This window comes from Tasmannia lanceolata, unplaced genomic scaffold, assembly GCF_043159265.1.
Source record: "Tasmannia lanceolata isolate RefF3 unplaced genomic scaffold, GAP_Taslan_0.1 ptg000019l, whole genome shotgun sequence".
Classification (NCBI taxonomy): domain Eukaryota; kingdom Viridiplantae; phylum Streptophyta; class Magnoliopsida; order Canellales; family Winteraceae; genus Tasmannia; species Tasmannia lanceolata.
The window spans coordinates 30,467,197-30,490,669 of NW_027518696.1; the positions used below are offsets into that span (position 1 = coordinate 30,467,197).

The 23,473-nt window shown below is 39.3% G+C and overlaps 1 protein-coding gene across 2 annotated transcripts; it reads left to right on the plus strand.

Moving 5' to 3' along the window:
- Positions 1-337: 337 nt before the first annotated feature.
- Positions 338-23,473, plus strand: LOC143853474 (Integrase-type DNA-binding superfamily protein). Of its 2 annotated transcripts, none has more exons than XM_077363259.1 (8): positions 338-634; positions 3,178-3,260; positions 3,611-3,699; positions 4,083-4,159; positions 4,236-4,286; positions 21,381-21,457; positions 21,560-22,332; positions 23,085-23,473. In XM_077363259.1, the coding sequence occupies exons 1-8, from the start codon at positions 441-443 to the stop codon at positions 23,133-23,135; spliced, it is 1,395 nt and encodes a 464-aa protein (XP_077219374.1). In that variant the 5' UTR covers positions 338-440; the 3' UTR covers positions 23,136-23,473. The 2 variants fall into 2 exon arrangements, with proteins under 2 accessions (XP_077219374.1, XP_077219375.1); XM_077363260.1 differs by having other exon boundaries at positions 339-634; positions 4,086-4,159.

The following is a 23,473-nucleotide window of genomic DNA, read 5'->3' on the forward strand; positions in this document are numbered from 1 at the left end:
ATTTCGAACGAAATATTGTGATGTTTCAAGTATATCCAATTTTGGTTTCGGGGCTGGCCGAAACCCGAAATTTCGGTCCATATTTTAAAATTTCAAACGAAATATTGTAACTTTTGAGTATATCCAATTTCGGTTTCGGAGTTGACCAAAATCCAAAATCTCGGTCGAAATTTAAAACCTTGCCCAACCGGCAGCCGCGAAATGCCTTTATGCAAAAGTCCCTATCAAATCCCTTATTTCAAACTAGTCATCTTGTCATTCAGCACAAAGGTCGGGGCTTTTTGGTAATCTCGTTTCCTTGGATTCGACCGTTTCATGTTTTCATCCTCTCCCCCACGCACAGTAGCCAACAGCATAATTAAAGCACAGACTGTTGCTTTTGTTCCTTCTCCGTCTTCGTGAAAAAGAGGCTTTTAGGGCTTTCGTAGGGTTTCGTTTCCATGGCTTCTGCTTCAGAGCCTCATGGATTAAAGACTGAAGGAGAAGCTTTTGAAGCTCCCATGGCAACAGATCGCATATTCAAGGGCTTGCAAAAAGCTAGAAGGGAAAGGGGTTCTACTGCCAAAGAAAGGATCAGCAAAATGCCCCCTTCCACTGCCGGAAAAAGGAGCTCTATTTACAGAGGAGTCACCAGGTGGAAAAAAAAACTAAAAAGACCAAACATAGAATTTTGTTTACATGGAATTCTTTTATTTTTACTGCATCTCTGGATTTATGTTGATGATTACAGGGATATGAGTCGCGATCTAGATTCTTCATTTCGAAGTTTGTATTTTGAATAACCGATACTGCTAAATGAAGAGATAAAGTGAATAGGGTGTGAGTCTTTTGGTTTGAAGGCAATGCTCAATAAAGCTATTCCCTATAGTCCTGTTTGGATTTCAAGAAAAAACATTTCTGATGGAAATTTTTTCTTATGACAATTTTTTCTTCCTACAATTTGGAAGGAAATTATATGAGTATTGTTAATTTAGAGGGATATTATCATACGTTGAAGGTCCCTCTAAGTAAAATTTGAGTAGGGTTGGTTCAAATTATCTTTTTTTTTTTTGTGTAAAAAAGTAAGAAAATTTAGAAATATTTTTCCTTTCCAAACTTTTCCAGAAAATTCCTGCAATCCAAACAGGGCCTATTAATCTTCACCTTTTCTGATTGTTTAGCTTTTTTTTACTCTGTATCTAAACTTGAGAGGTCCCAAATTGTTGATGTTACTGTTGTCCAGATCCTCTTACTTTACCCCAAGATTTTCATTATCCTTCAAGCCACTTTTCTGGAAATCTAGTCATGTTCCTTCACATGCTATTATGGCCTGACCATGTGTTCTAGCCATAGTTTCAAAACTCCCCCACAACATCATGGACTCCCTTGAGTCGACTCCCTTTTACCTTGGCTGCGTCATTGACCGGGTCCGCGTTTGCCCTACATAGTCAATTAAAACTCCTTTGACTCTCCTGAGTCCTGAGTTATGAACGGATCAACCGAGTACTCAACTGCGTCAACCGAGCACTTGACCACATCTTGCAAGTTGACTAGGATTTACTTTGTCTTCGTTTTCACCCGCATCCGCATTTTGAAACACTGGTTCTAGTTTGACTTGGAGCGTTATTACCTGTAGCTAACACGAATGTCTTTTCTTTTCTTCAAACAAAGTGGAAATATATCTTTGTTAAAAATGAATTGACGAGAGGGACGCAAAGCTAAAGCTTATAACCACAGAAAAAATGTAATGCTCAATGCATCGAAGGAAATAAAAATTCCAAGTTGGCTCCAAATGGTTGCAAACAATGGCTTCCCATGAATGCGGAAGATTTTTGCTGTAGGAAAAAAGAAAAAGTCTAGTACATTTCATGAGATGAGGAGCAAAAGAACTGAGTTAGGGTAGTATTACATTTGATTTTAAAACTCAGTCTCAACCCACAATATTGGTCTAGGAACATCCTCTTGAAATTTCCAACTACATCTTACAAATGATATTGCGGCCTGCACTCCTGATTACTAGTCTTTCTATGACATGTTCGTTGCTAGTGTTTCTTTGATATGGTTACTGGTCTTATTTGTCATGCCTATTATGTGAGAGGTACATTAATTTGCTTTTATTTCTTGGGTTTTTTATATAAGTGTACTTGTCCTGTTAAATTTTGTTAAGAGTACAGTCTTTTCTTGGTTGTATGGGCGTTTTTGTTTTAATTCTAATCCACCTGCTTAATTTGATTGTAAGCCAGATTTGATACTTTATTGGATCTTAAAATGCTTTTTGGTGACTGCTTGTGGCTTATATGTGGGAAGCATAACATTGGTTTGCTTGTTCATCCCATTGAACACTTTCGATAATGTGTTATGAAGATGATAACATTCACAGAACCATAGGTTGGAACTTTTGAGCTCCACCTTTATCAGTGTTACCCCTCTACAAGTTTTGCGTCACTTGGAGAAGCTGGGATCAATAAGCCATCAGCAAAATATCAAGATCAGAAGCAGCTTTAGTCCTTATACATTAATCAAACTCCTTCTTAGAGTCTCCTCCAGCTTAGGTTCAACCATTTCACAAATCATCTGATCACATTGGAGCCATTGTCACTGTGAAATGTATCACCAGTCGTCTATCTAAATGGTTGAGCATCTCCATGATCACAATATTCTGCATATGTTTATCTTTTCTTTCTTATACCATCATTTAAGAAAGGGATTCTTGTATAAATCTGTGTATTAGGTTTTCTTTTTGCGATGGTTATGTCGCTATGCAACAAAATTTTTTCATTGATTTTTTTCCATGAAGATTCCTCAACTGAAATCTTTTGTTAGGAAAAGAAAAACACGGCTATAATCACATTGGATTGTCATGGTTTGGCTTGATTGGTTGTACATAGTCTGACTTGGCAAGGTCAAGCTTGACACAACTTGATGTGGTTGATTGGGCATGGCATGACTTTGCACGATTTGGCTTTCTACGGCTTTGAGTGGGATTGGGCATGTCATGATTTAGCATGGTTTATGTTATCTTTACCCAGTTTGATATACAATTATGATCGCATGATCTTGATTTATGGGAAACTTTATAATTTTTCATCGATCGTAGTGTTTGTCTTAGCATCATTTCTTATTTTCTGTTGTTGCTTGATTTTCATTCTATACTACGTCAACTAGTAGACTAAAACTTCTGGTTGTACAATATAATAGGCATAGATGGACTGGACGGTACGAAGCTCACCTTTGGGATAAAAGTACATGGAACCAAAACCAAAATAAGAAGGGAAAGCAAGGTACATTTTTGAACTTTGGGCAGCATAGTTGTAGAAGATCTTATATATTTCAAGACTTACTGGGTATCATATAACATTTACTTTGGTAGAGGGAAGGCTTCTCTGTTTTACTTAAATTTTGTTTTCTATCTCAAATAACATCTTCTAGGTAATCTCAAGTTTGGTGAATTGTAATCTTCTAACACTTTATTTTATGATTTGCATGGAAACAATTGGTTTATGATATATTCTCCAGTTTACTTAGGTAAGTCATTCAGGTTTGATAATCACTTATCTTCGATCCAGTTCAATATTATTTTCACAATTTTATTATCCATTTTATTTATCATGGTTAGACTATTATTTTATAGGTGCATATGATGACGAGGAGGCTGCAGCTAGAGCTTATGATCTTGCTGCTCTAAAATATTGGGGCCCTGGGACACTCATTAATTTTCCGGTAAGATTGATGCATACCAAAACTTTACCATACCCATCACTCTTTATCACTATTAGAAATATTCATATTCTGCATACACATGAGATTACAATCACTTTTTTATTTCCCTTTTAATATTTACTATACAACTTGGCTGCACTGAGCGCTTGAATTTCATTGAACCCAGTCGATAAATCTTAAGGTTTGCGTTGCCAATAGTTTGAATTTTCATAAATATTAAATTTTGATTCAGATAATAATTCCTTTCTCAACTGTTGACTATGTGGTTTTTTTAAGCAAAAGGAGCCTTCGCGCCTGCTAGTATTTCTATGCCGATTTTACGGGTTTGATTTGATGTTAGTAACTACTGTGTATACATGCATATATTGTATATGGAACCGAAGCAGGTTAGTGATTATTCAAGGGATCTTGAAGAGATGCAGATGGTATCAAGAGAAGACTACCTTGCATCTCTTAGAAGGTATGTATTTATTTTTATCCATGTATTTTTCAATTGGATTATTGTTTTTTCCTTAAATTAAAGTCACTTATTGCAGAAAAAGTAGTGGTTTCTCAAGAGGGTTATCTAAATATCGTGGACTTTCAAGGTACCTTTTGTATAGCGATTATGGCTATTTATTTAATCTCTACTGCAGATGCTGCTGTAATTGTTATGGAGGACTTAGGAAATTGCATTATATCATCTTTGTTTTTTATTTGTATGCTTTCGAATCTTGGCTTTTGGTAGTGATTGCTCTAATCTCAGCAGTAATATTATTGGGTGATATTGAAATGAATCGGGCAATATTTATTATTTTTTGGGGAAGTCCAAAGAACTCCAAACAAAGTGGAATAAAAGAAAAAAATAAGAAAAAATGATAGATGAGATAGTTATGCACATAATTCATAATTATGAACCTACATGTTGCATGTAACTTGGTTGTTAGTATCCACATAATTCATAATTATGAACCTACATGTTGCATGTAACTTGTTTGTTAGTTGTTACTAATTATTCCTTATTGTTTGTGTTTTTCAATCTGTTTTCTGACTACATTCTGATCATTTTGTAAATTTGTGTTATGATAATATTTTGATTTATCTAACTTTAACTCTATTTGTAAAATTAATTTTCATGTTCTAATTCTCCTAATTCTCCTCATATCTTTCAAAAATAAAAATCTTTGATGTAACTAAAGTTCTAAGTTGCAAGTTTCATGTTCTTATTGTGCTTATATTTGATGTAAATGTAAGTTCAAAGTTGCAATTAATTTTCATGTTCCATTTGCCCATATTAAGTTCAAAGTTGCAATTAATTTTACTGTCCTAATTGTCCATATTAAGTTCCATGTATCCATTCAAATCTTGGTTTCTGGTATGCTCAAACCCTAACAATGATATTGTGCTGATATTTATACATATCAGTTGATATGGTGTAGTTTTCTGCTAGGTGGAAGGAACTCCGAACAAAGTGGAATAAAAGGAAAACATAAGAAAATTTGATAAATGATAATAAATGCACGTAAGTTCATAGTTGTGCATTATATATGTGGTATGTAGTTTTCTGTCAGTGTTTTTGAATCCGTTGTACATTTGGTTCGCACACTCAAGGTTTTAAATTTCGGTTTCATTTTCAGGCCCAGCTGAAATACTGAAATTTTGGCTGAAGTCCTAAAATTTTGGCAAAATTCATTGTATTGGTTCGAAATGTTGAATTTGAGATGAAACTTCAAGAAATGCTAAAATAATCATAAATACACACTTAGCAACCATCACATAAGCAAGGGAGTCATCCATAATTGTATAATAAAGAGTGAATGTAAAGAGTAAAGATAGGAAACTTTGAAAGTAAAGAAATACTATGTAAGTATGTAACAATGGGTAATTTAAAGACAGTAGAAGTGTTAATCATCCCTCTAAGGACTCACCACATCGAGTAACGGGGGGTTCAAATCCATCATCCCTCTCTTAGTCTCGGGTATTATGGGCACGATGCATCTGCTGGCGAATCTGGTCTTCAATTAATAAGTAGCACTGCTGCCAGGTCATGTGAATCATGTATGTCTGTTTGTATTGGACATAATAATGATATAGAGTCGGCTCAACCTGGATCAACAATCCCAACGTATGTGGGTAAGTGGCAGTAGGGTCTGGTGCTGTCGGTGCTGCTCCGGAAGATGATGCCTCACCATGTACATGTGTGTATGAGTTATATGGCATCCCATACCCATATAACTCGCCGTGTGACTGTGTCTGTGTATCAGTGCCATATGGGTAGCCATATCCATACCCATGCCCATAGCCATACCCATAATAAGCAGCGGAACCCCATCCACTCTCAGAAGATGCCTCGACCAGTCCATAACCATAACTCCGCTAAGTCCCACCTTCAACACTCAAACTCTCGAATGTGTCTGTCAAGCTATCAACACCATAACGAGAATGAGCATCTAAGGAGCTGACTTCTTCATCGGCGGGCTAATTCCTCCGTCATCGTTGGAATACTTTTGCTTGCCTTGGTTGGGGTTGTGCACCATGATCCTCATCCTGTGTAGCGTGGACAAACCCCTGCTCGGCTGTGAATGGGCTAAGTGGCCCACCTTCCATACATCCCACAGTACCCCCTCTACCGACAGAAGTTCACACACTGCACCCACCATGATCCTCATCCTGTGTAGCGTGGTCAAATCCCTGCTCGGCTGTGAATGGGCTAAGTGGCCCACCTTCCATACTTCCCACAGTACCCACTCTACCGGCAGAAGTTCCCACATTGCACCCCTTCTACTGGCATAAGTTCCCACACGGCACCCACCAATGGCATTCCCACCTGTACTATCATCCGATAGCGACCAATCATTATCACTACCTGTTATCGAAACTGTAATGGGTTGAGAGAGGTCCTCTGTATTCGGCGGCAATGATCATCATCATCGACTCCCAGCTGTTCAGCGAGTATAGGATTTGGTCTACCTCCAGCTGCATCCAGCACCAGCTCTCCAACCTCCTTCACCTAGTCGTAGTGAGGTTCATCCTCACCATTTGCATAGAAGAATATGTCTATGAGATCTAGAGGATCAGTGTAGGTCTCCCAGCTTTCATCTACCTCTGTGTGCTTCAACCTCAATTGTGCGTTATAGTGGACATACACAAGCTTGTGCAGGTTTTCATGTCCAAGCCTGTTCCTCCTTTTACTCGTATGAGGTTGAAGGTGCTGTCATTTTTCTCACAACCCGAAGAAGGACTACCTTCTTCGCCGTCTCCTTTTTTCCAATGTCTTTCAACATAAAGTCGATACTAGGGGTGCAACTTGGGTCGGGCTCAACCCGAACCCGACGGGTTCAACCCCATTTTGGCTCGGGTTGGGTTGGCATTTCCTCGGATTGGGTTGGGTTAGGGTTGGGAAAAGCCAACCCGATTTAATTTCATATTGGCCCATTTTTTAAGTTGAAATATTGGGCCCATTTTTTACTTGGGACAGCCCCCTCTAGTGTAAGAAAAGAAGAGAAAAAAGAGGGGATTCCCCACCCAATTTAATTTCATATTGGCCCCATTCTTTGAGTTGAAATATTGGTCCCATTTTTTACTTGGGACAGCCCCCTCTAGTGTAAGAAAAGAAGAGAAAAAGAGGGGATTGCCAGTTAAGTCAATCACCTTTCTTTTGTTTTTTCTTTCTCGTCGACGTAATCGAGTGGGGAGCCTGGCCATGGCCAACATCCATAAATACACTAGAGGGGGCTGTCCCAATTAAAAAATGGGGCTGGAAATTTCACTAAGTTGAATTATTGGCCCCATTTTTAACTTGGGACAGATCCCCTCTAGTGTATTTATGGATGTGGGCCACAGTTTTACACTTGAGGGAGGCTTCTCCAAGTAAAAATAGGGGCTGAAATTTTTTGTAAATTGAAATATTAGCCCCATTTTTTACTTGGGACAGCCCCCTTCTAGTGTATTATGGATATTGGCCACGGTTCTACACTTGAACAGAGTGTATTTAGAATGCAGATGAAGCTGCAGACATTAGTTGGCTAGTAGCCCCTGATGGCCACAACACACAGAAGGTTATGCAATTATTGTGATAAGAAAATAGGTGGTGGTGGTGTTACAAGATTGAAACACCACCTGATAGGTAGAGGGGGAGATGTAATAGGATGCCCAAATTGCCCTGAGGTCCAGGAAATCATTAGAAACTCCTTATAGGTGACCGAAATGGGTAAAGCAGACAAAGCGAAGAAAAAAGCATTCACGGATGTATCGGGAAGGTATGATGGAAATAACAACGACGACGAAGATGATATTGGATTCCCATTTGATGTCGGTACAAGCTTCGAAAGAGCGTGTAACATAGGTGTGAATTGAGACAGTCCCTAGGCAATGAGCATGAGAGGATGCAGACGGCCCATCTTGCCTCCACTAGGCCAAATTGGGGCCAATCTATGCATGTGGTGGTGTGGACCCCGATCCCGAGGACGGCGAGGGACGGGGTCCCTATCATCCTTTGGATCTCCAGACGTGAAGGAGAGCTCTACCAAGAAACTCTCGAAATGGTGCCCTCACAGCATGAGTGGCGATATATGAGATACCTCTTGATTCGGAGACAGAACCCAGTATCAAGACGTACCTAAAACTAGTAAAGAGTCGCCATCCATGGATAGGCCATGAAACCAAAATATATACTCTGTGCAATGGATAAATCCAGAGATAATCGAGTCCTTGCCTGGTTACAAATAGGGAAGGTGTTAGGCACCTCACTCGCCCGTGCGCACTCGGTCTCTTATGCCATTTTTAATTATTTTTGAAGAATTTTGGGCGAAAATCATGTGAAATGGGAATAAGCATCCCCGAGAAAACGTCTACCTAAACATGCATGACCCGAAGATGGGCAATAACATAAAAAAAACAAAAGCATCCATGCCTAAGGAGAGTTGATATCAATATCATCTGTCATTGGAATGAACACTAGAGTCCAATAGGCGTAGAAAAACTAATGCTTATCCAATGTCAGATAACCCTGCTATCTGTCTCCACACATCACATCTAATCCTAACTCATCACATCTAATAAAGTGGTAAGCAAACACATGCATCTACAGCTAAGCAGGTAGTAGCAGATAAATGAGCAGATATAATGAGATAAGATAAACAGATAAAGCAGTAAAGAGATACAGCTAAACAGATAAATGAAGTAAGCAAGTAAATAAATGCTACAACTAAGCATGTGAATAAGCAGTAAAGAACTATAACAAAGTAAAGCAATTTGTGACAGTAAGTAAGCAAATAAGAGCTACTGCTAAGCATGTGAAAGAGCAAATAAAACTGCACAAGAGATGTGTCAAAAGAGAATAAACGCTCAAAGCAAAGTAAGAAAACACACTAGCATGTCCCTGTACAAGGAATCATGACAAATATCAAACCACAAACCCCTGAGACTCTAAGACAATAAAAAATGTGCAATAGTACGATCTGAACCTGGATGACGTGCCATCCAAGCTGCGTACGTATCCAAGCCTCTTTTTGGAATCAAGTTCAACGTAGTTCTGTGACCTATTCTAAACTACGATGCCTATTGTGCCTAGACCACTAAACTAGACTCAACCTAAAAGACTTGATTTGTTTTTAAAGCTTCTTGAATGCTATTAGTTAAATTGAAGTTGATTGTGCATTTTAGGACTCCCTATATGCCCTAACTAAATGCAAGTTATCCTTAAACTAATGCAGGTGGGTCCTACATCCTATGTGCAACTAGGCTGTATCCTAGAAAAACAAAAGGCTAACTAAGTGAATAATATTCTAACCATCAGCCGACTATGCGACAAGCTATATAGTCAAACTGACCGCACAGAGGCTCCTAATTCTAGGACTCTCTAAACTCTAGGACAAACTCCTAACTCTAAAACTCTCTGGACCTCTAGGACATACTCCTAACTCTAGAAGAACTGAAGAAGGATCTTTTTGAAATCGATTTGTTGAAATGGTTTAAAATGTTTTTTTTTTTTTTTACATAAGTTTGACTGTACTTGGGATGAAAATCCCAAGCTGCCTACGTACCCCGTAGAAGAGGGATCAAGCCAACGTAGTTCAGAAATAAACTTTCCTAATACGCTCTTGAAATCTTTAAACTTTTGAATGCTTTTGAGGTTTTCAAATTTCTGATTTTTTGATTTTAAAAAAAAATGATTTTACCCTTTTTATCCAAAGGGAATATACAAAGTGACACACTAGGGCAAAATCCCTAGGGCTAAAGGGGAAATCCTAAACAAGTAAACTAGTGTCCTAAAATAAAATGAAAATGATCCCAAAACAAGTAAACTAGTGTCCCAAAGTAAAAATGGTAAGATCCCAAGTAGGTAGGCTCTAACAAGACTGAGCTAGTCTCTAAGGAAAAGGGGAGTGACAACAATACTAAAGGACAAACTCCTATCTAATAGGTAAACTCTAAAGCTATGAAGACATGACATGTCTTCATAGCTTTAGACATGACATGTCTCACAACTCTATAAAGGACAAACTCCTAGCTGAAGGACAAACTCCTAAACTATGACCCCAAATAGGAGTGCAAATAAGACATGACATGTCTCACAACTCTATAAACGGGGTGCAAATAAGTCAAAGCATGTCTAACAACTCTATAAAGAGAGTGCAAAAAACGATGAGACTTGGAAAGTCTTCTAGGGTGTGACAACCTATTGAGACAAAGTATGTCTCCTAAAAGGGGAGGCTCCGGCTAGCGCCATCATAGCCCTTGCTATGATAAAGGGATAGGTAACTATAATATGGCTAGGAACTAAACAAGTCTCCTAAATGAAGAGGGAAAAGAGGGAATTGCTACTAGGACTGAGCAAGTCCCCTAACTGATGGGCTTGGGATGACTCCTTCATCGCCCTTGCAATGATAAAGGGTTTTAATATCTAGAAGGTGTCTAAAAGACTGGGCTAATCTACTAAATAAAGAGGAGAGTGCTACTTGGACCGAGCAAGTCCCCTAAAAGATGGGCTTGGGATGACTCCTTCATCGCCCTTAAAATGAGTAAGGTATTTTCCAAATGAGATAATTCCAAACACTCCAATGACTAAAGTATGAAGATAGCAAAGGATAAGCTACAATGTATTTGCAGAATTGTACAAACTAACCTTGACTTTTCTTATAGCTCAGAATAATGGTTCTCATAAATCAATTAAGTAAGAAAAACAGAAAGCAATTTTGTATAACTGTAAAAAATATTAATCTAAGACATGAATATTGGGGAAAGAAGAGATCAATGCCCTCACCAAATATTAATGATTCCTATATTCTGAGATTTTTATATTCCCCAAAGACAGCAAAAGAAGATCAATTGAATTGCAAAGACAAATTAAACTAATGCAACCATAATATAGTAACAACCTCATCATTCATACTAGTGCTAATCTATTTCGATAATTACTTTAGGCTTATATAATTTACCCATTAAATCAATTCTCAGAATCCACTTTATCTTGTAATGAAACTACCAAGACCTCTAAAAAAAAAAATGACCTAGAGATAATGATGTCACGGTCTGAGGCTATGGATTTCATCACCTCCTTCTTGGTCCTCCTATTCTACAATGCTCTAAACTACCGAGGCACCAAGTGACCTTCCCTTCCTTTCTTTGCAGCCCCAACTGAACCCTCCTTTTTAATAAATTCTATCTAAGAAAGATCCCCCTTAAGAATGCCCAAAACTATATGACCAAGTGAAAGAGAAACATGAAAGGTTGGATGTTGCCCAATTTAATGGCCATGACAATGGTCAAATAAAGATGAAAAATGGCTTAGAAATATGATAGGATTTTAAAGGTGATGGTAACGACAATGGAGAAGATAATTTTGGGGTTTTATATCTACCAAATAGAGGGGAAATGAGAGCTATCAGGGTTTGTTGATGACAAGATCTAAATGAAAATTATGGCTGGGTTAAACTAACGTCTAGTCTGAGAAGAAAGCTAAAAAATTTCTCTATTGTTTATAATTTCCATGGGACAAAAGCAAAGATTCAAGGAAAACTGAAATCTGATCAGAGGAGAGTAAAGACAACAAGATAAAAAATCTGATGCATTAACAAAAAAAGTTTGGGAAAGAAAAAGAAACATATGTATGCAAGAAATCATAGGAGATATATAAACATTGAAATTAAAGAGTAATTAGACAACCAAAGCCATGAGAATAAGAAAGGAATTGTAAAGAATTACCTAAGTTATTGCTCTAAATTGTGTCGGAGAATGCTTCACTGATGTCGTGGAGAATCGCCGATTCTGAGATTATCCTTTTTTCACATTTGATGGCCACTCAAGTATCCGAGGCTATGGCGAGGGGAATCGAAATTGCAGGGAGAAGTAATTGGATCCGGCAAGCTATGACCGGAGCTAACTCTTGCCAGCCTTCCTTTTCTTTTTATCCTCTGAAATTTTCTAAAATGAGAGTCCTAAATCCCCTTTTCTAACTTAGAATTATTACAATTTCACTCTACTGAAGCCCTAAAATCTAATCCTTTTATTTGTATTTCTATTTCTTCTAATCTCTGTGCTCAGCTCTCCTTCTTATATTCCTTCTTCTTCCTCTTAAAATCTGCTGGAGAGTGATAGAAGAGAGCGAGAGACTTGGTAGAATGAAAGGGGTTTGGTTCGTTGGGCTGCAGGTGAAGAGATGGGAGACGAGATTCTGATATTGAAGAGGTCAATGGCTATGATAACATTGGAGGAACTGAAGGTCAGTTGTGAGGGTAGAGATGATGGGTGTGCTGATGTTAAAAAAAATGGATAATGACAACATCAATGACTGGTAACTACGGTCAGCACTACTTCCATCAATGACTGGTAACTACTGTCAGCACTACTTCCCTTTCTTGTGACATTACTAGCTTTGAAATAAAAACAGGGGATACTCTATGTGTAAATGACCATTCCATCATATTACTCAAAACAATAATTCCATATACAAAACCGAATGTGAGAAACAAATCAGGTTCTTTCCTTCTACTGTTTAAATTGCCAAAATCATATAAACCTGAGATATATCCCAAAATAACATCATGAAATAAACATCAGGTATCCTTAACAGGAAGTCTCTAGAAATCAATTCCAACCAAAAATAGCAGCCATTTCACACATTATCAGAATTATTTCTGCATTAACTAACTAAAAAAAAAACTATACAAACATCAGCTCATAGATTTTCTATCAACAGGTTGATTTTGCTTAAAAATTTCTAGCACAATCAAATCAAAGAATCTTCAGGTTAGAGAACAATCCAGACTTGAAATCTCATTGCATATAAAATCAATAAAAAAAAAATCAAACATCAATGATAACAAAAAACACATAGCATGCTCATGAATATACACTAAAAAAAATCAAAGAATTTATAGAAATGCTTACCTCCGATCATATTTCTACTCTTTTTCTAAGAGATACACGAACCTGCTGAAGGAGATCTCTGAAGCGATGCAAATTGTTCAGGTTAGTGAATTCCTCAGAGAATTCAAGGATCAAACAGCCATGGAATCTTTTCTAAGCTATGGGAGTTGGGAACAAAATCTTCTCTCCATTATTTATCAGTTTTCTCCATCTCAGATTTCTTCCTCAAACTTTGTATAGAGATGAGTCGATTATAAATGTTGATGATCAGAGCTGATAGCTTGAAATTGCAGAGGAAAAATCAAATCAAAATTTATTGAGATCTGCCGGATCCAAGGCCAGAACACTCGGATCTATAGAAGAAATAACCAGATCGGTGAAAGGAAAGGCCAAATCTAAGGTTTTCTAGTTCAAATGTAGGGTTTGAGTTAGGGTTTTGAAGTGAAAGTAGAGGAAAAAGCTAAAACAAGGTAAGAGATGAGGTTTTGAAACAAACAACAGGCGTGGAAGAAAGGGAAAATCCGGCCGGAGCTTGACCGGAGTCCTGCCAGAACCCAACCGGAGAAGAAGAAGAAGGTAGATGAATTTAGGGATTTTTGCCTTTCCTTGCTTTCTCTCTCTTGGCTGCAAATGAGGCTTTCTTTTTTAGAAAAAAAGTACCCTACCCGATCTCACCTTTATAAGCAAGAGGAAATGTGCTGATATTAGCACCTCCGTGCTTTGATAGTTGCACTCCTTTGAAAATGATATATTTAGGCCCTTTTCCTTCCCTTGGACAGCCCCCTCTATAGCTAATTTTTACCCCTCTTCAAAAGGAGATGCGATTGGTACAACTATATTTATTGTTTACACCAACTTGTTTTTGCCCCTCGTCATTAATTAATCTATGGAATGATATAGACACTCCCTAGCTGTGATAATACATCCCCCTGTTGGTTTAGACCAAAGGAAATGGCAACAACACACCTGCAATTTGGTACGTGCGCATCCCAACCTAATATTTGCACTTTCTCATCTTGATAATTTCACCCCTCCCTCTCTTGGTTAGATGTACATAGAAATTTGGTAAGGGCACTCTCTTGCCTTGATAAACCACCCTCCATTGGGAATGACATATTTAGGCCCTCTTTCTTCCTTTGGATAGCCCACTCTTATACAACTTAACCAATTCTTTTCACTACAGGCGTGGTGGCCTGAGAAACAATAGGGAATAGCCTTTTGGCCTCTGTTATTGGTGTTGTATATGGAGTTGATATTGACACACCCCTGTTGGATATCTCACCCCCCTATTGCACACTACGAACTAAGCTAGTCTTGTTAAACAATTTTTTGACGGATTTTCCTGAAATTTTACAGGGACCTACTTGGGATCCTAACCTACTCTAGGGTAAAATTTGGGACACTAATTCACTGACTTGATGAGTTTTTATTCTAACATGTTTATTTGGGGTACGGTCAAAATGGGGTGTCTACAGGTGGGCAGCGGTACTTCGAAGGAACAAAAGCCGAAGTGGCCGAGCTTGACACGTGGGCGGCCTATGGGATCCAGGAAGTAAGGACCCTATGTTATATAGAAATGGAAAGCAGAAGAGTATTAAAAGCATGCTTGGGAGTGCGAGGGAGCTTCTTGGGACAGCATATGCAAAATTCTCCTTGTACAATGCCATCCCGACAAATGCCGCAAGCGGCCCATATTTGCTTTATTTTGTGGACATAGGTGACCAATATGGGGCACGAGTGAAGGCCCCCACTCCGTACGAGATTATGAATAAGTACTTTCCCATGGAGGTTGAGGAACTGGACAAGTACATAATTAGTTGAAGAGACAATGGCCCGGTATGGAGTGAGCGGGTATGGAGTGACAATCATGTCCGATGGTTGTACTTGTCCCACGAGACAATCGATCCTCAAATTTATGGGATGCTGTGATGGCAAGACCGTCTTCTTGAAGAGTATTGAGGCTTCTGATGTTGTGTGAAATTATAAGTACATCTACAGGCAATTGGTTGAAGTAATTAAGGAGGTTGGGTTGGAGAATGTTGTTCAGATTGTCATTGACAATGGAAGTAACTATTAGAAGGTGAGAAAGAAGATTATGGAGAAGTATAATATATTCTAGACCCTGTGGCGCACTATATAGATTATATACCTTATGCTGAAGGACATTGGAAAAAAGGAGATGGTGAAGAAGGTAGTCGATGAGGTCAGAGCAGTGGCTAACTTCATATATGGGGGGAGACTTGAGGTAGTTGATGGTTATATATTGTCACTCATGAGGGAGATGTGTGGGGGGGGACTTGATACCCCATGGGCTTACTAGGTTTGCCATACGTTGCTCTACAGAGTATGCTGAGCAAGAAGGTTGGTTTGAAGCAGCTACTCTACAGAGTATGCTGAGCAAGAAGGTTGGTTTGAAGCAGTTATTCTCGTCCAGATAATGGAGTGAGCGCGGGGAGAGCAAGAGTGCAGCTGGACAGAGTGCTGAGGGGATCATCGGTAGCCCAACCTTCTGGGAAAACTGTAAGACGATAGTTGGTATATTGGAGGTAAATATATTGATGATGGTAGATGGGGACAAAAAGCCTACCATGGGTTCTTTGTATCACGCCATCCACTTAAGGAAGGGATTATTAAAAACTGCTCCTTGATCATATGTGTGGGGGGAGACTTGATACGCCCTGGGCTTACTAGGTTTGCCATACATTGCTCTACAGAGTATGCTGAGCAAGAAGGTTGGTTTTGAAGCAGTTATTCTCGTCCAGATAGTGGAGTGAGCGCGGGGAGAGCAAGAGTGCAGCTGGACAGAGTGTTGAGGGGATCATCGGTAGCCCAATCTTCTGGGAAAAGTGGAAAACTGTAAGACGATAGTTGGTATATTGGAGGTAAATATATTGATGATGGTAGATGGGGACAAAAAGCCTACCATGGGTTCTTTGTATCACGCCATCCACTTAATGAAGGGATTATTAAATGCGACTGCTCCTTGATCATATGTGGGCTACCATGACATCATATACACTAGATGGAAGAAAAGCTCCTTCACCCACTTCATTCGGCTGGTACGATCATACACCTAGTTTTATTATCTCTTCTTATGTCGTGATTTATGATATCATGAATTTTTTTATTAGCATACCATCTCAATCTAAAGTACTAGTTTAACGAGTACATTGGAACTCGCTCCGATCTCCTTGAAGACTTAGAGACTATGGTCTCCAAGTTGGAACCGAATCCCGCTAGACAATCCAAAATTTTATCACCTTTTGAACTTTGCACTATTTCACTATAAATCAGATGAATATTGAAATTTTTAACTAATAGCTATCAGTGTTAATTCCATTGTAGATCAAGCCATTTAGGGATGCCATTGGCTCCTTTGGAGGCAACTGCCACGGCCGGACGATGTAACACACCACTAGGTAAAGGCTTAGTAGAAGTGTAGAACTATTAGTTGTCGATCGAGCAAGCAATTGATTAATCTTTTATTATTATTTTGCTGCTGAATGGTGAATATGGGAAAGATGCTCTAGACCTGAGCATGATAGCCATAAAACTTTTATCTCAGGCGGTGTCTTCTTCGGGTTGTGAGAGAAATTGGAGCACCTTCAACCTCATCCACTCGAAAAGGAGGATCAGGCTTGCACATGCAAACCTGCACAAGCTCGTGTATGTCCACAATAACGCACGATTGAGGTCGAGGGGCACACAAAGGTAGATGAAAGCCGGGACACCTACACTGATCCTCTATATTGAAACTACCCTGTGAAACTACCGGTTACTCTAAAAGCTTAAGCTGTTGGAGAATGAGTCATTTATTCTTTTATACTTTAACACTCCCCCTCATGTGTGGTCGCTCTTTCTCTTGGTTTGCCTACAAGTGGCACATGTGGCCCCTCTTTTGGGTTTGGCCATTGCATGTGGACTTTTTTATAATAACAGGGAGTTATGAGACTTGAACCCAGGACCTGGGGCTCTGATACCATATTGAATTTTGAGTTTTGTTAATTATCTGGTACTTTCATTAACACTAAAAGGTGCTTAAATAGGCACTTATAGATAATCATGATGAGAAGATAAGATCAAGATAATCCTAATCATAACCATATGCCTAATGTATCTTAACGACATAATCTACCACACCCAATCCAATCACACTGATATTCTCTAACACTATAGATCTCACAGACATATTTTGTGCAAATGGTGAGGATGACCCTTTCTATGAGTGGGTGAAGGAGTTGGAGAGCCAGTGCTGGATGCAGCTGGAGGTAGACCAAATCATATAATCGCCGAACAACTGGAAGTCGATGATGAATGATACATTGCCACCGCATACAGAGGTCCTCCCTCAACCCACTGCAGTCCGATACTGGTAGTGATGATAATTGGTCTCCATCTGATGATAGTAGTACATGTGGGAATGGCACTGGTGGGTGCAATGTGGGAGCTTCTACCGGTAGAGGGGAAAGTATGGGAAGTATGGAAGGTGAGCCTTATTGGCCACTTAGCCCATTCACAGCCGAGTAGGGGTTTGACCACGCTACACAAGATGAGGATCATGGTGCTTGACCCTAACGAAGGCAAGCAAAAGTATTCCAACGACGGAGGAAGGTGGGACTTAGATGCTCACTGATGAAGAAGCCGACTCCTTAGATGCTCATTCTCGTTATGGTGTTTTTAGCTTGACAGACACATTCGAGAGTTTAAGTGTTGAAGGTGGGACTTCGCATAGTTATGGTTATGGACCGGTTGGGGCATCTTCTGAGAGTGGATGAGGTTCCACTACTTATTACGGGTATGGCTATGGGTATGGGTATGGCTACCCATATGGCACTGATACACAGTCACAAAGCGAGTCATATGGGTATGGGATGCCATATAACTCATAAGCACATGCACATGGCGAGGTATCATCTTCCGGAGCAACACCGACAACACCAGACCCTACTGCCACTTACCCATCTTCTGAGAGTGGATGAGGTTCCACTGTTTATTATGGGTATGGCTACCCATATGGCACTGATACACAGTCACAGAGCGAGTCATATGAGTATGAGATGCCATAACTCATACACACATGCACATGGCGAGGTATCATCTTCCGGAGCAACACCGACAACACCAAACCCTACTGCCACTTTCCCACGTTTGGGATTGCTGATGCAAGTTGAGTAGACTCTGTGTCATTATTATGTCCACTAATCCCAACAGACATACGTGCTTCACATGACCTGGGAGCTGTACTACTTATTCATTAAAGATCAGATTCGTCGGCTGATGCATCGTGCCGATAATGCTTGAGACCGAGAGAGGGATGATGGATTCGAACCGCCCAATAACTCGATGTAATATTGACATCGACTTGGGAGTGTCCCTTAGAGGGATGATTTCCTCTCTACTGTCTTTATGTTCCCCTTTGTTACATACTTACATTGCATTTCTTTACTTTCAGAGTTTCTTGTCTTTACTTTCAGAGATTCCCGCGTTTACTCTTTAGATTCCCCTTTGTTACATACATTGTATTTATTTACTTTGGTTTCCCATCTTTACTCTTTAGATTCCCCTTTGTTATACAATTATGGATGACTCTCTTGCTTATGTGTTAGTCATCCATAAGTGGTAATATGGATGACTCTCTTGTTTCTGTGATAGTCTCTTGCTTATGTGATAGTCATCCATAAGTGGTATTATGGACGACTCTCTTGCTTTTGTGATAGTTTCGTGTCTTTACTCTATGATTATTTTAGCATTTCTTGAAGTTTCATCTCAAAATTCTAACATTTCGAACTAATACAATGAATTTCGGTGGTATTAATAGGATTTCAGCAGAAATTTCGGTTTCGGCTGGGTCCAAAACCGATATTTAAAACCTTGATTCGGTCATTTTCTCGACAACAAATCACTTCAAACCACTTTTCGTTCTTCTCAGCTTCTACTGCTCTCTCTTAATCAGGATTTTCTTCTTCTATGCACAATTGAAAGAAGGATTGTAGTTTGTTTCTAATAAAGTTTCTCTTCCAAAAAATGAACATTTCTTTTAAAATGAAATATAAAATTTTAATTATTTTGAAATAAATAATGTCAAAAACATAGTAGAAATCAATTTCTAAAAATGGTTTTGATGAGGTAGAAAAGATCAAAAAATTATTTATCAAGAATTGTTTCTAGCAGAGACTCGATTGGCACAACATGCAAATCAATCAAGAAAGAGACCAGGACAAAGAGATGGTTTCGGCTAACGCGGATCTAGCGCCCCGTTGCACGAGGACTGTATTTAGGAGAGAGGGAGAGAGGGAGGGGGGGGGGGGGATCATACTCAGAATGAAGTAATATGGCTTGGTCAACTCCTTGATTGATAGATCTTATGTAGATAGTCCAAAACCTCCTTCCACATATGGTAAGGTTAGAGGGGAATCATACTCGGGACGGAAACAATCAACAAGGTTTCAAGTTTTAGTTTTGGTATATGTTTCAGTCATGACGGAAATGGAAACTTGTGGTTTCATATATAAATTTTGGTGGAAAATCTTTAAAATCATTGAAACATATAGAAACATAAGCAAATGTGGACATTTAAGAAAAAACTTCCAGAATGCTAGAGTAAGCATATATACACACTCAAAAATCATCACATAATGGTTTAACAACATTCAACACCTAGTGACATGCATGCGCTGTCACACATGTATGATAATTCAGTACATACTACATTTTACATGTAATTCATATAAATATTTTAACATAATACATGCCCTATATTTACGATACAATTCATAATGAAAAAACGTGAGCGCTAGGTGCTCCTTGACATTATATTGAGAACTCAAGTTTCGCGCTAGGTGCTCCCTTTACTAGTAAGGGTGCTTGTTGAAGTGAATTCCTATGTAATATAATGTCCAGGACCTTAAAGCAGTTCAGAAATTGTCTCAAATCACATAAATTTCAGTATCACAAGGAAATATTTTGTCACATAAATCAATCTTCAATATAGAATTAAAAATGAAGACATTCGTAAAAAGGTGGGAGTGGCTCCAATTGAGGAGATGATGAGAGAGCACCGCTTAAAATGGTGTGGACATATCCAACGTAGGCCTTTGGATGCTCCGGTGAGAAGAGGCGAGTTGTGCCAAATTGGTGGAGTAAAAAAGAGGTAGGGGCAGACCGAAAAGAACTTGGGTAGAAACATTGAGGAAAGACTTGATAGCTAGGAACATAACAGAGAACTTGACCTTGGATAGGATTGAATGGAAGAAAATGATCCACGTAGAAGAACTCAACTAGAACCAGGATTAGAGCCGGATAGATTCCTTTCACCTTCTTCATGAATTTTTTCTAAAGGATTCATTTAGCCGACCCCAACTAGTTTGGGACAAAGGCTTTGTTGAGTTCAGTTGAGTTGAGTTGAGTTGAGTATAAGTCAATCTTCAATCACAAAAGCTGCATCTCATGAATTCTCAAGAATGTGAACTACAAGCAGTAACTCAGATCCAAAGGAGATCATAACCAGCCAAATGAATAGTTAAAATCAGCGAGGAAAAATATTCCTTAAACTGTCTTCCAATCCCACGAGATTTCACCCCACCTCACATAGAAATTGAGGAACCACCTACGATCTAGGTATAAAAGAAGGGGCCCCGCAACCCAACCTTAGAAGTTAGGGGGGGGGGGGGGGGAAGGGGACTAACCCAAGGATGCACAAAGATGTAAAAACACCCACGAAGACCAAGCTATGCTTCAATTCCAATGTGCCAGATTTGATTAAAATTCCATGGATGGAGCGTTGTGAAAAATTTCGGAAAAGCCTTCTCTTCTCCACAAATTGATTATTTAGATCCTTCTTTTGAATTGGAGAACGATTATAAGGACAAAAGAGGAGAGTGGTAAGCAAACCTCGTCCCAGCTCCAGTTCGGATGTCTTTGCTAGCCATAATTCTGCTTGCTCATACGTCCGTTCATGGTCCCTCTTGTTAGCTATCTTTCTCTGGGCCCAACTAGTATCCACCGATTGACCTAAAACTTGGTTGTCCGGTTCCATGCTTGCTGTCCGGTCATAGTAAAGGTCCATGCGCTTAATAGTGGGGAGATTCCCTACTGCGTGAGGGATGCCTCAGGAACCGGGCTTCTAGAGAATGAGGCCTTTCGGCGAAGCAAATGTATATCATGCAAACATGATATGTATACGCTTCTTCCACATCATTTACATACAAAGCATTTTTATAATTTGTAATCTGTGTAAGATGTGCAGACTAGGGTTAACAAAGTAGAACCATAGGTGTCTGGCTTTAATTTTTCCTGATATCACATGGTTCTTTCTTCTTTGTGCTTTTCTCCAGACCATCGCCAAGTAATCCATGGGAGGCATCACTTTTCCGAATGCATGGGAATGAATACTTCAATAGTGCAAACTGTAGTAAGTTCGTAGTTAGTGCAAACTGAGAACCAAAATGCTTTCCATGGTAAGAATTCCTATAAATTTTCCTCCTACATGGATAACTATTGTTTGCTCTTAAAGGTACAAGCAATGATGCAGCAACAGAAAGCCAATATGCAGCTGGCTTTTGCCTCGGGAGGAAAATTGATGTCACGGGTTACATCAGGTGGTGGGGTCCTAAAAATATCCGTCGATCAGATTCTCTCCCTAAACAAGATCCGTCGATCAGATTCTCTGAAGAAACACATGGTTTTTCAGAAGATATTGCCGGTGAACTCAAAATACTGGAATGTCCCATCCAGCATACCGAACCGTACCAGCTGCCTTCTCTTGGTCTTACTCATAAAGGAAAGCCTCACGCATCTGCAATTTCTGCATGTAACATCTTGGCAAAGTCGCCTGCCTTCAAGAATTTTCAAGAAAACATATCAAAAACTCGAGGTGGCATGCATGGTAAAGAGATGGGGAATGAAAAGACGGTCCCCAATTTGATTGGTGTTAGTGGGAGTGAGGAATCGGAAGTTGCATTAGGTTTGACTGAATTGCCTCTCCAAAGAACTCTATATCCATCTGCAATGTCTGCGTGTAACATCCTGTCAAAGTCTGTTGCCTTCAAGAATCTGCAAGAAAAAGCATCTGAGACGATCCCCATTTTGGTTGGCGTTGGTGGAAATGAGGGATCAAAAGTTGCATTAGGCTTGAGTGAATTGCCTCTTCAAAGTACTTCATATCCATTGCCCCCCATCTTATCAGAGCCATTGGCAACCAACTGCCATACTATTGATCCCCCCTTACTTGACTCTATATTTTGGACAAGCCTTGTTCCACAAACAGAGCCTTCCCTCAGTACATCGGTTAGTATCTTCACTTCGATGGCTACTTATTAGCTTTTTTTACTTAGTGGGCTGATACTGCCACCCATATTGGTTTGTCCTGTATGTAAAAAGGCATAATGCAAAAGAATTTTGTGTGGCAATACTATATCTCTTACTTTACAATAATAGTAAGGGATTTGCTTGGGGGACCACTGCAGAAAGGCATTTCGCACCTGGCTGTTGCATGAGAGAGCAGCCACCTCAGATGAATTAAATGAATAAGACAGATTCTACTGAAAAGCTGCTCTCACATGCAACAGCCAGCTGAGGAAATTCCTTTCTGCTATGGTCCCTAGCAAATCCCTATTAGTAATAAAAACATAAGTATCTATGTAACTTAGGTATTTCAAAGTGGGGGACTTTCCAATGTTCGTCACTTCAATTTTAAGTGAACAGGATCTATCCATGGTGTACTAATGCCATATATGGGGAGCACAGATGTAATAATAGGGAATTGCTAGCGTCCATCGCAAAAGGCATTTTGCGGCTGGTCGCACATCAGACCAGCCACCTCGTGAATGGAGACAAAAGCTGTTGTCTTCATTCACGAAGTGGCTGGTCTGACATGCGACAGACCAGCCGCAAAATGCCTTTTGCGATGGACCTTAGCAAATCCCATAATAATAACAATAGTAACAATACTATTATTCATACGATTGTCGAAGTACCAATATTTCTTCCTTGTACGGATGCTACCATTGATTTATTCATTTTTTTGCGTTGTTATGCAGCTTAGTAAGACTGAGGACAGCTCAACATATACTTTCTTCTGCCAGGAATAAATGATTCAAGGTTAAAATTTTACTCACTCATTTCTCTGAAAGCACCAGTTCAGCTTTCAAATGGTTGCTTCCTAGTCATATCGCGATGATTTACATGGAGAGCAGATTAAGCATGGGTGCAAGGTATATTGATGTTCCAGTCTGGTGATGCATCTGAATTTCGTAGAGTTAAGCATGCATGAAATAAATGTCACTGTATAGAAAAGTTCTAGTTTCTTTTATGAAATATGGGCTTCTGACAACATTACATATTGTGATCTGTAATTAATAAATCATTGATATCTCTGACAATACCAAATATTTGAATTGAATCCCTATATACCTTGGTTAGTGCCTTA

Excerpts from the sequence above, each read along its gene's own strand:
- LOC143853474 (XM_077363259.1), top strand. The coding sequence starts at position 441 with ATGGCTTCTGCTTCAGAGCCTCATGGATTAAAGACTGAAGGAGAAGCT. Across the intron at positions 3,261-3,610 it reads AAATAAGAAGGGAAAGCAAG|GTGCATATGATGACGAGGAG; the intron begins GTACATTTTTGA and ends ATTATTTTATAG. Across the intron at positions 3,700-4,082 it reads GGACACTCATTAATTTTCCG|CAGGTTAGTGATTATTCAAG; the intron begins GTAAGATTGATG and ends ATGGAACCGAAG.